General features: G+C 38.2%; 1 protein-coding gene across 1 annotated transcript in view; it reads left to right on the top strand.

Annotated features, from left to right (window-relative positions):
* The window catches only part of TPRG1 (tumor protein p63 regulated 1), a 143,682-nt gene extending 130,210 nt beyond the window's left edge, over positions 1-13,472 (top strand). The window contains exons 5-6 of the mRNA XM_027109024.1: positions 965-1,118; positions 12,990-13,472. Coding sequence (XP_026964825.1) covers positions 965-1,118; positions 12,990-13,184 — 349 coding nt within the window. The 3' untranslated portion in view covers positions 13,185-13,472. The remainder of the gene's footprint in view (positions 1-964; positions 1,119-12,989) is intronic.
* Positions 13,473-15,915: the final 2,443 nt, after the last annotated feature.

The following is a 15,915-nucleotide window of genomic DNA, read 5'->3' as shown; positions in this document are numbered from 1 at the left end:
AATACAAAGCACCTGAACTAGGCTTAATCTCCAGGGACCTCTTTTGCATTCAGAGATGTCTAAAACCATAAACCATAAATTCTGATGGGTACATGCAAAAGCAGCGGCCGCAGAAATTACAAATTTGTTATCCAGTGTGGCCACATTCCCCTGCCACAACTTTCCTCCCATCACCACTCCCAAGCTGACTTTCTCTTGCTCTGTACTTGGGTTTACCAGATGACCAGGCTTGCGCTGTAACAGATGGTTACTGCCTCCTACAAAATGTGGGTCAGGACTGTGACCAGGCATAGTCTTCCTATGAGCTCTGACGTGTTTGTTGCTGCAATTTTGGTAGAAGGAATGTGTGCAGAGAATAGAGAACCATGAGATATAGAAGCTGAGGTCACAGGGTATTTTGAATTGGTCATCAACCCTCTTAAAGATCAGGCATACCCTCTTGGGAAGGTCCAAGTTCTTCCCAGTTCTTGGGAAGTCCCAGTTCTTTTCTCAGTCATTTCTTGCTTGAGTTTACTGCTTAGTGGATACTGTAGTTGTAGTCATCTTCCTTCTCCTCGAAACTGTCTCCCACGTTGATGATGTCTTCCATGTTTCAGTTCCTGTCCCACCACCTTGACTCTTCCTTCTTCCTTCCTCTTTTAACTTTGACCACCAGAATATTGGCATGAGTTCAGTATCCATATTTCCAGCCATGGCCTCTGTCCAGAGCACCAGCGTCACATTTCCAACCAGGCGTTTACCCACAGAATTCTGAACAACATCTTGAACTCATCATGTTTGAAACCAAATCCACACTTTTCTTCTCACCTCCTAAATTTCCTGTAGCAATTTAACTAGTTGGTCAGCCAATTATCTCAGCATCAATAGAAAGGCTGACTGGGGCATTACCTTCCCTTCCCACACTTTTCTGTTTGTTTTAATCTAATGAAAATGGCTAATCTAAAGAAAAACTCCTTTCTTGCAGGAGACAAGGAGAAGGCCTTAGGATCTACCGGGGAAGTCCAGAGCAGCAGTCACTATTATCCGGTTGGAACCCGTGGTCCACTGAGGTGCCTTATGCTACCTTCACTGAGCACCCTATGAAATACACCAGTGAGAAGTTTCTCGAAATCTGCAAGGTAGGAGACGGCTTGGGCATCACTCTCCAATTAGCTTTGTTGGTGAAGCTATGTGCTTTTAAACCAGGTATTGTTAAAAAAAAAAAATAAGATACAACCTGGGGTTTATATAGATAAAAACTATAAAAGTTTATAGGACTTTTTCAGTAAACAGTAGAGATGTTTTATATTTGAAAAAATATATATAGCAATATTTATAGTAACCATACCACTGCTGTTTCCTCTTTGCTAATCTCTGAGCAAAAATTGTAGTGTAATATTGTTTTAAAATTGCAGTAGTATTGTTTGTCTGTGTTTATTGCTTACAGGGTACATAAAATTTTCTGTGTATAATTAAATTCGAATTCGTTTATTGAAAGAAGGAATGTGGAATAGTGTGAAATATGAAGTCAGATATGGCTCGGTGGTCATGTTTAAGTCACTTTTTTTTTCTGGGACTTGGTAGTCTCATCTCTAAAATGGACACAGTGAACAACTGCCCTTCCTCTCAACCTCACTGGGCCATTGTAAGGTTAAATGGGATAAAGCATATATAAATGTTCTGTAAATCGTAAAGCAATTAAGAGTTATTTTTAATGCCTTTAAATTTCATCTCCCCGAGTAAATTTAAAATTCATCAGTGGCAGGGAGGTCCCCTTCTACTATTGTTTCATCTTCCCTAGGGAGACTTAAGCAGTCCTTGGACACTCTGAGTAGTCAGGAAGTGAAACAGCTGGAGCTGTAAATGCAGTGAACGAGCAACCTGTGTACTTTCGACAAAACCAGATGTTCACATAGGAGTGTGCTTACGGCCTAGAAATTCCTGCCTTCTCTGTTCTAAGTTTATCTTTATATACTGTCATTCACTTCAGAATAGCATAACTTTATTTGCTATAAATTCAAAACATGACAGTCTACATCTAAAGTCCTTCTGTGGTTGGATGGCATACATTGCATTTCTTGCCTTATTTTAAACACATTTATTCATACAAGTGAATATGTATATGTACAAACAAATATTTTTAATTGGTAAGTTCCCTATTTTATGAAAAAGGATCTGAGGCAAAATGTATGTGGTTAGAGGCTAGATGGGGCCTCCGTTCCCCCTAACCTGTAGGTGAGGTTGGCTTGAATCCCATTCTGCTCTCAGCAAAGCTCAGTTGTCCTCTCAAGATTTATGCAGATGTCCTCAGGGGCTTCTGGTCTCCAGGTTTGCCTCTGACACCAAGCTCTTGCAGGCACTAAATTAGTTCTTTGTATGGATCGTTTTGCTAGTCTCCCAGTTATACTCCTAGTTCACAATACCTCAACCCAGGCATCAACATCAGCCCCTAGCCTGACTCTTAACCATCCAAAATCAACAATAACAAAAAACCAAAATGAAAACCAGAAAGAACATAACACTGACACAAAGGCATTTATGTGAGAGTAGACTCACTGAAGACTTCTGGGAGATAGAGTGGGAGTTTACGTCAGAATAATGCCCCCAAATTCCAATGGAATATCTGTTCTCCTTATTGTTAAAAGACCTTATTAATAATAATGCTCAGATACGTCGCTTCATAATCTCCTTTCCTTTTCTCTCTATCCTGCTCTTGTTCTTCCCCAAACTCCTGTTCTTTTTCTCTTTCTTATTAAAAGTGCAGTCATTTATCTGTTTCTTTTTTTTAACACTTGTTAATCCAACTGAAAGAACTTAATAATGTATGTTTCCAAAGCTATTTCCTGCCTTTAAAGGAAAACTGGTTCTAATAATTAATTTAATATATATTTTGAAGTAGTAGTAATTCTTTTTATTTTAAGTCAAAAATAAATACCAACTGCCTGGGTTATTACGTCCATCACTTCCTGGGCAAAGTCTTCTCTTATTTCTCATATCTGGTGTGTTTAAGCACTTGTTCTCTCAGTGTCCTTTGCTGGAAGAAATTCAGAGTAAAGGATTAAAAAAGAAATTGTATGAACTACAGAGATATGCCACTGCATTACTCTAATACTTGATAGTGCTTTATTGTTTTTCTGCCATAGAGAAATAAAATTAAATAATTTAAAAGGAAGCTAAAAAATAAAATATCAAAAGGGGAATGGAAAAAAAGGGGGAATGGAATAACTGTTCCCCAAATGCCCATGAACACAATTAGCAGACTGGAGCATTAAGTTTTGCCCAAGACTTCCTATCAGCCAAGGCTAAAGGGGAAACTTGATGTTCACATAGCTCTCCTTGGATGGAAGAAAGAGCAACAGGGGTGTGTGTGTGTGTGTGTGTGTGTGCACATGCATGCATGGGTATGAGCACCATGAGGGGTTGGTTAGTTAGTTGGTTGGTTTCCAGTCAATCAAACTACTTTTTGAATCTGTTAAGTGTATTTTCTTTAAGGATTTTCTCATTAAATTATTGTTTTAAAGTCTTTATTTCGTTCCTGAAAACAGTCTGGAACTTTTATTTGCCAAGCCATTTCTCAGTTAAAGGCCACCCCGAGTCCCAGCTCCCTAAGAAAACAAGTGATCTCAGTCTGGGATATGAGATGATGACTACTCTGATCCAGTTCTTTGTGTCTTGGTTTCTCTTTTGTTGTTGGTTTTTATGTCACAAAGTTATTTGTGTTCAGGACATTTTCCAAAATGGGCTTTGATTAATATTCAGTTTTATTAGTGTAAAAGTATAAATAAGAAGAACAGTAATTCTGGGGATATAGAATCTTTGTATGAATATTTTGACACAATAAGATTTTAAAAGGGTGATATAAATTAGTTTTTTCATTTCCCCTATGAATGAAATAGGAAAAAGTAGAAGAACACGGGGGAAATGCATAACTAAATAAAACACTTAAAGCAATTTAATTCAATTTAGCAAACCTATTATGGCAGAGGAGAGGGAATCATGTACAGCTGAGATATCCACAGTCAAAAATTTCAAATTATTTACAATCTAATTGAATAACTTATTTTTAGAAGTACTTTTATAAAATTCATTTTTTTGTTTTTACTCAGTCTTTTCTTCTACAGAACCTGGACTCTCTCTATTTAACAAATGTTTTCTGGTACCTAAAATGTGCAGCTATTCTGACTGTTGTTAAGAGTACAAACATAAATGAGACAAGATTCTTCCCTTTGTGGAAGGCATTGCTTAATAGAGGACGCAGATGAAAATGCAAAGATTTTTAAATAAGTGCTGAAGAACTGAAACAGAGTTTGGATCAGATGAAGAGAATTGGAGATAGTTGAAGGTACATGGAGTTTAGCTGGAGTTTAATCTTGTATATTTCCCACCATAATTGTATTGGCTCAGATGATAGGTATAAGGACCTAAACTAAGTTAGGAGTGCTAGGAATGGAGAGAAGATGAAGAGATTTTGAGATATTCAGGGTATCAATGGAAGACGGTAACTGGCATGATATGGTAGGTGAAGGAGAGGAAGAAATCAAAGATGACATGGTCTGGTTTGGGTAGGTGATGAGTCCATTAATTTGAATGAGGAAAACTGAAAAAAGAGTAGGTTTAAAGGTTCAGTTGAAGAAATGCTGAGTTTGAAAGGTCCATGGAATGTGGGGTTGAGTTGGTTGCCAGGCAGTTAGAAATTTAGGTCTGTCCGAAGCTCAGGAGAGAAAGTTGAGCTGTTTATATAGGTTTCATACCACACAACACCGGGTCGAAGCTGAGTGATGGGGTTGATTGGTCAGAAAAGTACCTGAGGAAGAGGAATTAATGGAAAAAATTGCATTCAAATTCAAATTTATACTATCTCTAAGTCCTTCAGCACTGATATAAAAAAATCACTGTCAAATTTATGAAATACTAGGTCAAAATACATTACTTCTTTTACCCATCTCACTAACTCTGTATCACTTCTACTTCCGGTAAGTGTGATGGTCAAATGGCTTCTTTCCAGACATTCTTGCTTATCTCCAAGTCTTACCAACTTTTTTCAACTTGTGCGTGCACATACTTTGCATTACTCATATAAAACAGTTGTGAAAATAGGAAATAATATTTTTGGTATTGATTTTATATTACAAGACAAAATGATCTCATCAGTTATGTAATTACACTTTATATTTATTGATTACAATTTGCACGTGTTCGCGTAATTCAAGTAACAAAAACCCTTTGAGGGCAGGATGCTATCTCCACTTTAAAAGTGAAGGTACTTAGAGTGACTAAGTGAATTGACTGAGGTATTATAATCATAACTGTATTTCTACACGCAAACAATTTGCAAATTCTCAGGGAAATAGTTAAAAACCAGAAAGAACTCTGTGTGTGTGTGTGTGTTTATAGTCTTTGCTATGATATAATATGATATGATACTTTACAACCAAGGTTAATTATTCTCAATTGTTCCATCCACTTTATATTTGCAACTTTTAGCATTATCTTTCCCCTTTTAACCATTTGTAACAGAATCAGTTTTGTTTGCCCAATGGGCAGCAAGCCAAACGCTTAGGTGCCGAGGTTTTCAGCAGAGAAAGGGTTTATTCACAAGGCAGCCAAGCAAGGAGATGGATGAACAGATCTCAAGTCAGCCTTGCCAAAGACAAGGGGCTTGGGATAGTTATAGGATAAAGAAACAGGGTGGTCTGAGGCATGGGGAAAGGCGATTGGAGGCAAGAAAACACCGAGGTAATCTGTGTTCTGTGCGGGCGTATCGGATTTACGTTCTTCTTCTTAGGGCGCTTATTCAGAAAATGATGGTGTTGGTATAATCTGAGGGTGGAGTTTTTGGCCTTCTGACATCGAAAGGTCTTCCTCTGGACACTTACACAGTGGAACGGTCAGTGGTCTCGACCAATTTGAACTGGACAAGACTAGCTCCATGTTCCTGAAAAACAACTCAAGCCACCATTTCTCTGGCCACCCATAAGTTAGAGGCGTTATCTATAGGGGGCAGTTAAAGGAATCTTGCGATATATTCTCTAACCTACATGAAGCTTGGAGGGCATGCAATTGGCAGGAACAATTAAAGAGGGCTTAGTCAATGAAGGCAGGTTACAGAATAGTATTTATTAAGCAAGTTTTAGTTCAAGGGATCTAATTGATGACTGCCCTTGGTTTCACATTGTCTTGCTGGATTCTTAGACTGTGTGGAGTCTTGCTGAGAGGAACTAGTGATTGAGCTGTAGAGCTGTAGAATAATAGTGAATGGATCGTGGATGCTCTACAGCTTAATCAAAGTGATTTACAGACCAACCCTTTTTACTTTTGTCTGGCATCTTTCTCCTTATTTTCAAGGGAATTATGAAAGTGAACCAATGTTTTAGCAATCAAATGTAACTTTATATTCTTAACCCCTTGGTTTCCTGCTACATTAATTCAATAAATATTTATTGAATTATTTATATATTTTTTATTTTAATTTTTTTTGGCCACGCGGCTTTTGGGATCTTAGTTCCCTGAGCAGGGACTGAACCCGTGCCCTGGCAGTGAAAGCACTGAGTCCTAACCACTGGACTGCCAGGGAATTCCCTAACAAATATTTACTGAATACCTACCTGGCATTGAGTACTACATGCTGAGCAATGCTGTAGATAATTGTTGGGATAGCAAGAAGAATAAAACAGGTTTTGCCCCCAGATATTTATAGTGTAGAGGAAGAAGGCAAAAAATGTAATTAACAAATTATAATATAATGTGCAAATACTGTTGATAGAAAGATTCAAAGTTTTTATCAGAGCCCAGCAGAGCGAACAGTTAAGTCCAAAAGTTAACAAATGTGATAACATTTGATGTGAAACTCAAGGTAAGAGTGATTTAAGCATCAAAGCAGGTGGGGAAAGACATTTTAAATAAAAGAAACATGATTAGAAGCTGCACATTACAGAAGTGTATAAAATGTTCTTGGACAAAGAGTCGTTCACTTAAGCTAGAGTTTAAAGTGTGTGTGTGTGTGTGTGTGTGTGTGTGTGTGCACGGGGAGGGTTGGGAAAATGGAATAGGATGAGGATGGAAATTTGTAGGATGAGGATTTGTAGAAACAACACTTTTGTGTAGGAAAAAAAGTCTTGCTGCATCTTCCTTTTTCCATCTATATTCCTGAACATACCCACAGTCATGGTGTCTCTATAAAGATAATTGCAATACATGCAAGGATGATATAAACATCTGTTTATCTTCTGTTCAGCTGTGTGGCTTCCCAAGGGGTTTCCATTGCTGGGTATTGGATGGACGTTTTACTCCAACATGCTTCACTTGCTGCATGGGGTGGCTGAAACCTGTAGCCTGAAGGCTTGGAAAACCTGCTCAGCTAAAGAATGTGGGCCTGCAGGCATGAAACCTGGTCTCTTTACCCAGTGTAAACAGGAAGCAAGTGATGGTTGTAATAAGGAAAACTGAGACTCTGGACAGTGAACTGCTGGCAGACAGCATCTGAAGCAAACCAGGGGCCCAGTCACTCAGCTGGTAAATAATCGCTGTAAAGTCAAGAAGAACATTACACACTCAAACACACACACACACACACACACACACACACACACACACACACACGCACACACACACGCACACACAGAGCTATACTTTACCCTAACCAGCACACAGACCCCATGTAACCGGAGTTGTTAAAACTTGACCCTCTGTTTTTGAGACTGGAATAAAAGAGAGAGCCAGGGGTGGGTGTATAAAAGCTTTTAGAGAAAAGTATGTGGCTGGTGGCATTCATATCAAATGACACCGCGTTCCTGTCACACAGATTGAGTTCAGGTGCTTGAAATGCTCGAGAGCCAGCTTGGGGACTTGGCCTTTTGTCTGCCTCCTTCAATGCACAGCTTGTCCCTCTGTCTTCACAGCCCCTCCTCTTTTTAAAGGGCTCACAGAAATGACTAGAAATGAAGTGCATCTGACTCGAATGAAATGCCAAGTTCACTGAGTATGAAATAGTGTCAACTTTTTCTTTCCAGCACTTTGATTCTGAGGCCACAGAGAATTCTCATGAAATAAAGCTTATGATGAGGACTCTGGGGAGGCATCCAGTAACCCAAACTGATATATATTGATCTGTGAAAAGGCATTCTGACAATCCAGAGAGTGTTGACCATGGAAATGTTGAGGTGAATTGATAAATTGCACCTTGGACTTTAGGAAATCATAGTTCGGTGATGACAGTGATGATGTTGTTAATGATTTATTGACAATATTCATTACTGGCAATAAGGCTTCCTTTAATGCTTTTGCAATATGACTCCAAATTCCAGCCTTATCTTATTCACCTTCCCCAACCCTTCCTGAAAGACATTAGCATGTGGGCACACACACATAGAGCTTATTACAAACCCTTTGTTTATTAAAGTTAGTTTAATCTATGTAACCAACCTATGAATTTGATGGTATTAATAGCCTTATTTTATAGAAAGGAAACTATAAAATTCAGAGAGGTTAGGTAACTTGCCCAAGGTCACACAGCTAGTGAGGGCCATATCTGCAATGTAAGAGCAGATCTGTTTTATCTTAATACTCATGTTACATCATGCTATATACTTCCTTTAGTTCAGTGGTTCTCAACAGGAGATGACTTTACCCCTGGGGCACATTGGCAATATCTGGGCAACACTATTTTTTGCCATACCCGGGGTTGTGGTGACACTGGTATCTGGTGGGTAAAGCTAGGGATGCTGCTTAACTTCCTAAAATACAGAGGACATACTCCCCTGCAGCAAAGAATTATTTGGTCCAAAACAGCAGTAGTTCCAAGGTAGAGAAATCTTGGATTAGTTGTATAGAGGGACAGCCATACTTCTGACTTTAATTCTTAGAAAACTGGATGAAATATTTGAGATGCATACATGAAATGCAACAGAATAAAAAATAATTTTTGCCTTGAGTATTTGGCGGGGCATTATGGAAGAGATAGGATTTGAGCTTGGTTTTGAAAAGTGAGTTTTTTCAAAACTCATTTTTGGTTTTTTAGTTTTTCTTGGTTAAAAGAATGAGCACTATAGATCTTTGTGGATTGAACAGACTGTCAGAGCTAGAGGTTCTTAGGCAAGCTTAATACAGTGGGTTTTTTAAAAAATTTTTTTAAAGGAAAAGACTTTTAAAAATAAGATCTTACTCAGAACCCAAATACATAAAACCTACAAAAATTAAGCAGCTCTGATCGATGTGACTATAGGGACTGAAGCTTACCTTTTACCTTTTCTTCCATATCTTCTCCCCAGATCCTCAGGTATCTGTTGTTTGAATACTATTAATAATAGCACTTTCTTTCTTTTCAAAAGAATCCTGGTTTGGATGATAAATTATATGGTCACCCAACCTATGAAGAAATCTAGTGTTCTAAGGAACAAGTTATGAAAATTATTGAGTCTGATTTTTTCTCTATCCCTTTTGAAAATAAATTTTCAAAATTTATTTAGAGGAACATAAATTTATTTAGAGGAACATAAATTTATTTAGAGGAACATAAATTCTTTCCTAAATATTAGGATTTCATTCAAATGCTTCTAGCAATGTACATAACTATAATATAGATATCAAAACCTGGAAATTAAACATTGGTACAATACTATTAACTAGACTACAGACCTTATTTAAATTTCATCAGTTTTTTGTTTTGTTTTTCCTAATGTCCTCTGTCTGCTCCAGGATCCAATCCAGGATCCCATATTACATTTAATTATTCTGTCTCTTTATTCTGTTTCACAGTCTTTCCTTTATTTTCATGACCTTGGTGATTTTGAAGAATACTGGTCGGTTATTTTGTGGAATGTTCTCACTGTGAGTTTGCCTGATGCTTTCTCATGATTAGATTGAATTGAATTAGATTTTGGGGGGGCACAGATACTGCAGAAATGATGCGTCCTTTCACTACCTCTATTGCAGGCTCACGATGCCTGTATGTCTTATTACCAGTGATGTTAACCTTGATCACTTGTCTAAGATGGGGTATGCTATATTGCTCCTTTGTAAAGTTAGTATTTTTCCCTTTATAATTGATAAATATCTTGGAAGAGGTACTTTGATGCTCAACCCATATTTTTTGAAGTCATGGTTTCTGAGTGGAATTTAATATAGCCTTTGGCATCTAGGGAACTTTTATTATTTTAAAATAGTGCATATCACAGGTTTTTACAAAAGTGCTTTCTGGAGTGTGGCTTCTTGGAGAGGATGAGTGTAGGCAAATTAAACAATAGATGAGTGGCTGGAATCTATAAACCTAAGATCACTTCTGACCTTGATTATTCCATGTTATTAATTTCTTCTTCCGATTTTGCTTTTCTCTCCTGGAAACTTAAGAAAGAACACTTCTTTCTGACTTTTTTTTTTTCTTTAAGATACTGATGATGTATTTTCTTTTCTTGTTTTTTATAAATTTTATTTATTTATTTTTGGCTGCGTTGGGTCTTTTGTTGCTGCGTGCGGGCTTTCCCCAGTTGCAGCAAGCAGGGGCCACCCTACATTGCAGTGCATGGGCTTCTCATTGTGGTGGCTTATCTTGTTGTGGAACACAGGCTTTAGGCATGCAGGCTTCAGTAGTTGTGGCATGCAGGCTCAGTAGTTGTAGCTCGCAGGCTCTAGAGTGCAGACTCAGTAGTTGTGGCACACGGGCTTAGTTGCTCCGCGGCATGTGGGATCTTCCCGGACCAGGGCTCGAACCCGTGTCCCCTGCATTGGCAGGTGGATTCTTAACCACTGCACCACTAGGGAAGTCCCCTTTCTGGCTTTCTTATCCAATCAACTAAAGAAATGGTGGAGTTTGCTGTAAGGGACAATGTCCTCCTTTCCAGAATCCCCAGGCTACATGACTATAGTTTGTTTCATTCAATGATACTAATATTTAGATCCATTCTAAGGTCTTAAAGAGGATGCTAGGCCTGGGAACTAGTAATAAGAGGTAACTTCTGTCTGTCTTTGTCACTATAGGCTCATGGAAAGCAAGCAAAATCCTACCTGTCTGTTGGATTCTTTAGTCAGTGATATTTAGAAGTGAGTCTGTTTTTTAACTTAAGGTTTGACATTATCTAATTCGGTAAATATTACTTGAACTAAAGTAGAGGGACAAGTACCTTAGTTTATTTTGAAAACCCACAGATACTGAGGCACTCTAGCAAACTCTATGTTGTTTATCATAAAGTCACTATTTTTTTTAACTTCTGATATTATCCCAAAACCATAGATTTAAATGCATCTTTTCAAAAGAGCAAACTGAGGCTCAAAAAGCGGAAGAGAATTTACAATGTCACAGAGCAAGTAAATCAGCAGTTTTATTTGCATGGCTTTTCTTTCTTTCTTTTTTTTCCTTATAGGTTAGGTCAAATAGTAGTGATGGACATATTCTAAATTTTAGGTTCTTTTTCTTACCAACAGGGAAACTAAACCTCCAATGGAGAAGTGGTTGCCCAAGGGCAATTTGGTATAAAATTAAGAATCCAGGATAAAACGTATATTGAAAATGGGATTATGGGGAAAGACTACATTCTCATTCTTCATTGAATCGTCATTCTGTATTAGTCCCTCAAAGCCAAGATTGGCCTCCTCATGGAGAAAAGGAAAAACAATGGTGTCTTTATTGAACATGCTTAATAATTTAGATTGATATTGGAATATACTCTAAAAGTTTTAATTTAGACTTGTAAGCCAGTTGCCTAGGAACTGTTGGATCTTACTGTGAGTAGGCCCTTATTCCTCATGTTCCTTTTTACCATGGTGCAGAAAGTGGAGTAATTCTGGACAAATCATTTACCTTCTATTAGTCTTGATTTCCAACACGGGAATGATGATACCTTCTTTTACTTACCTGATAGGCTTATACTGGGATGAAATAATGGATATAAAAGAGCTTATTGGAAATACAAAGATATGAACTTTCCTAATTCATTTCCTTCTTTATATATCTCTGTTTGCAGTGCTCCCTGAATCACCCTCCTCTTAACCCAATTCAACTTGATTTTACCAAAAGAAGGAATTTTTTTTTTCACTCATTTAACTTAAAGTTCAGGATAGGCTGATCCAGTAACCCAGATGGCTTTGTGAAGAATTACTCTCTCTCCATGTCTTAGTTCTTTCACTTTTGTTGGTTTCAGTCTCAGTCAGGTTCTCACTGTGTGGCCAAAATGACCATGAATACCTCCGGGCTTGGATGCTATCAGATTCACAGCCACATTGGTCATGTGCCCATACCTGAATCAATCTCCTCGACCAGAGGAATGGATTCCTCTGATTGGTTAAGACTGAGTCATGTGCTAAAGTCAGCTCTGCTTAAGCTATTTGGACTAAATGGAAGAATGTGGTTCTGCAAAGGAAAATCGAGGTACTCTTATTGGAAGAAGAGTCTCAAATGGAGGAAAGGATGCTGGCTAGGAAAGAACAGCTGCTGACAGGCCCTCTCTAACCTCATTTCACCCATTGAAACCCTATTAACCCTTAAAGGATTGTCTCAAGAGTTTCCTTTTGAAGTCATTCCTAATCCTCTAACCACATATGATTTCTCCCTCTTTTGTGTTTCTTTAGCATCATGTGCCTCTTTTTGCTGTTTATTTTCGTGGACTTTGTACAATCATCACAAGTTCATTTTTTATGTTATTATAGTGTCACTTCTGTGAGGGCAGAGACTATATCTCCCTTGTCTTTGAATCTTCAGCAGTACCCAACTGGTGTCTGATCCATAATAGACTATCAGCAAATATTTATTAAACTGACTTCTTAATGTTGTACAAGTTATGAATAATGAAAAATAAACAAGATGTGGTAGCTAATTTTATTATGTACATAATTTATTAACGGATTAATTTATTAAAAGACTAACAGAAGCAATGTTAACAATTCTGAGATACGATTTCTGTTGAAGAAGTAAGAATAACTGCAGCTCCAGGAGAGTGGTCAACCATTGTGAACACGGGCTGGGGAGGAGGTGTCTCTGGACCTACTCTGCATTCACTAACTCTGTGCCTTCTCCTCTTTAGTCGTCCGGGTTCATGTCTAAGCTTGTTCCAGCTATCCAGAATGCCCACAGGAATTCCACTGGATCTGGAAGAGGAAAGGGATTGATGGTGTTAACTGAACCCATTTTGATTGAGACCTACACGGGTCTGATGTCATTCATTGGAAACTGCAACAAACTTGGCTATTCCTTTGCCCGGGGGAGTGTTGGTTTTTGACACTCTTTTTGGGGGATAAGTACATCATCCATAGCTACACCATTACTGAAGATTCTGTTTCAGCCCACCGTAGTTTTGGACTGAAACAATTAGTTATTGTTAAATAGTATTACATGATTTTGAAGATTCAGTATCTTAGGGGACCTAAAAGCTTGATTAGACTGATAAATGCACACTTCAGACCTTATATAAGGATAATCAAATTTCTTCAAACCAGAAAATAAATTCTCCTGAGCCCATCAAATAATGTTGGCAAATAAATGACAAAGGAACACCTGATCATAAACTTGGGGAGGACCCTCTGGGTTCTTGTTTCTCTGTCCTCTAAATGTAGGCTTGTTCTGGGTCTTTATTTTCAGCCCTCTGATCCTGATCTTCTCTCTCACTGGGGTCTCAATCTATATTATTTTAGCTACCTTTTTTAATGGGGATGACTTCCAAATCCATATTCTCATCCCTGGTGTTTAAGACTCAGTTTTGCACTTCTGTCTGCTGATCATCTATAGCAGTATTCCAATGGCCACTTACACTCAGCATCTTCAAAATCTCGGATTTCTGTATGGGATTTTAATGGTCCCAGTCATCATCCCTGAAATCCATCAGTTTTGATGTCTTTAAACTTCTTGCCAGATACATTCCATATAGTATCTGTCTTTGTCTGGGCTGCTATAACAAAAATACTACGTACTGGTCGGCTTATAAACAACATAAATTTATTTCTTACAGTTCTGGAGGCTGCAATTCTGAGATTAGGGTGCCAGCCTGGTCAGGTGAGGGCCCTCTTCTGGGACTCAGATTTCTTGTTATATCCTTACAGGTAAAGGGGCAAGAGTGTTCTCTCGTGCTTCTTTTATAAGGGCATTCATCTCATTCATGAGGGCTCTGCCCTCATAAGCTAAGGCCCCCTGTTTAATACCATCACAATGGGCTTTAGGATTTAAACATATAAATTTTGGGGGGACATAAACGTTCAGACCATAGAAGTACCACATCTGTATGTGACTTAGATTGTGCCCAATGCCCAGATGTCAAACTCAAAGTTCATTCTTCTTTCAAAACTGTTCATATACTCCTTCTCCTTTCCATTCTCACAGGTATTTATTAGATGATGTTTTAAATTCTGTTTACCTGGATATTTGTTATAGACTTTTAATTGGTATCCCTGCTCCAAGGCTGACCCTCTTCTAATCCATTTTATACTTGGTTGCCAGACTCCTAAAGCACAATTTGATCATATCATTCCCTGTTCAAGAACTTTCAATGGCTCATTTCCTTTTGCAGGGTTTTTTTCTGTTTGCTCATATGTTTTGTTTTTTTAACAGCAGACCTTTCCTTCTAATGAAATCTGTTTCAGTTGCCCAATATGTAAAACAGATAGAAGTAGGACCACTAGGATTGAAATAGAGATGGGAATGCCACTGATCTCCTCTTTTTTGGGTCTCAGAAGTGCCTCTGTGGAATGTCTATGGATCCCACAGGAGTTTAAGAAGAATGTTTCCAAAAATACTCTTCTAGCTCATTCTATTTCTATTTTCTTTTCTCTCATATTTCCTCTTTGTCGCTCCTTGACTTAGGTCTAATTGTGAAGAACTCAGGAGGTCATCTCATCTGTTTTCATCTCTAAATTTTTTTTTCAATTTTATTGTATTTTTAATTTATTTTGAAAAGAAACTTTTAAAGTTGAGCACTGTAAACATTATTATAATTAGCTCTTTGCCTGTCCAAAGGACCAAAGTTGAGACACCTTGGCTGGTATTCAAGTTAAAAATTCCAGCTGTTTTTTGGGGGGTGGGAAGGGGGAAGGGGGTGCTTGTGTGAAGTCTAAAGTCTTTTCTTCAAAATGCTCACTTCCTCGATTTCAAAGATTTCCTCTGATATTTCACAAACATCAATTTGATGGAGGCATTCAAAATCCAAACTTTGAATAACCCTCATTTTATTTTGTCTTTATCTTTGTTTACTTCCATTAGTAGTTCTCTCCCTCTCTTTCCACTTCCCAGCACCCACTTTTTTTCCCCTCATGACGGCAAATATTGGTATAGTCCCCAAGGCAGGGAACTTCTCTTCAGACTGTAAAAGGAAATGTTGAAATCCTTAGCCGTCCTGTCAACAGTAGTGGAATGAAAAGTCGTTGGATTGTTTTGGCAGTGGTTCTGAAGCAGGCACAATTGGCAAATTATTATAACACCACTGCCCGAAAATCCCCATTTGCCTCAAGGTAGTGGCGTTTGTTGACAGAAGCCTCCGAAATGTCCAGCACATTCTCTTGAGTTACCATTTAAGGATCAGTCTGACAAGTGACTTCTTTCTGCATATTTATTCCCCTTGTAACCTAGGCTGGACTGTTCCCAAATGACCTTCGAAAGGACACAGTGCAGCATCATCAATGGAGCAAATCAGAAAAGATGAGAGGAGGGAAATATCTCTTAGCCCTGAGGTCAGTCTGTACCAATAGGGTACCAAGGTTGTTTAGTGTGGAGAAGAATGATCTCAGAGATGACATGAGAATTGTCTTCACATTTCACACAGATTGTCCTGTGGGATATTCCAGAAACTGATAAATGGGATCTAGAAGGCAGGATTATGACCAGAGGATGAGAGGATTCAGGGATTTGGATGGCAGTTTAAGACAAGAAAGAACTTCTTATAGTTAAAAATGTCCAAAGATGGGAAGCTTTGCTCCTTGAAAGAGTCTCCCATCACTTGATGTGTACTAGTAGGGACTAGATAA

Source organism: Aethalodelphis obliquidens, unplaced genomic scaffold (assembly GCF_003676395.1).
Source record: "Aethalodelphis obliquidens isolate GAN/ISIS:26980383/991018 unplaced genomic scaffold, ASM367639v1 scaffold1, whole genome shotgun sequence".
Lineage (NCBI taxonomy): Eukaryota > Metazoa > Chordata > Mammalia > Artiodactyla > Delphinidae > Aethalodelphis > Aethalodelphis obliquidens.
Note: the sequence above shows the minus strand (reverse complement) of the source record. Positions and strands in the feature narration are given on the sequence as shown.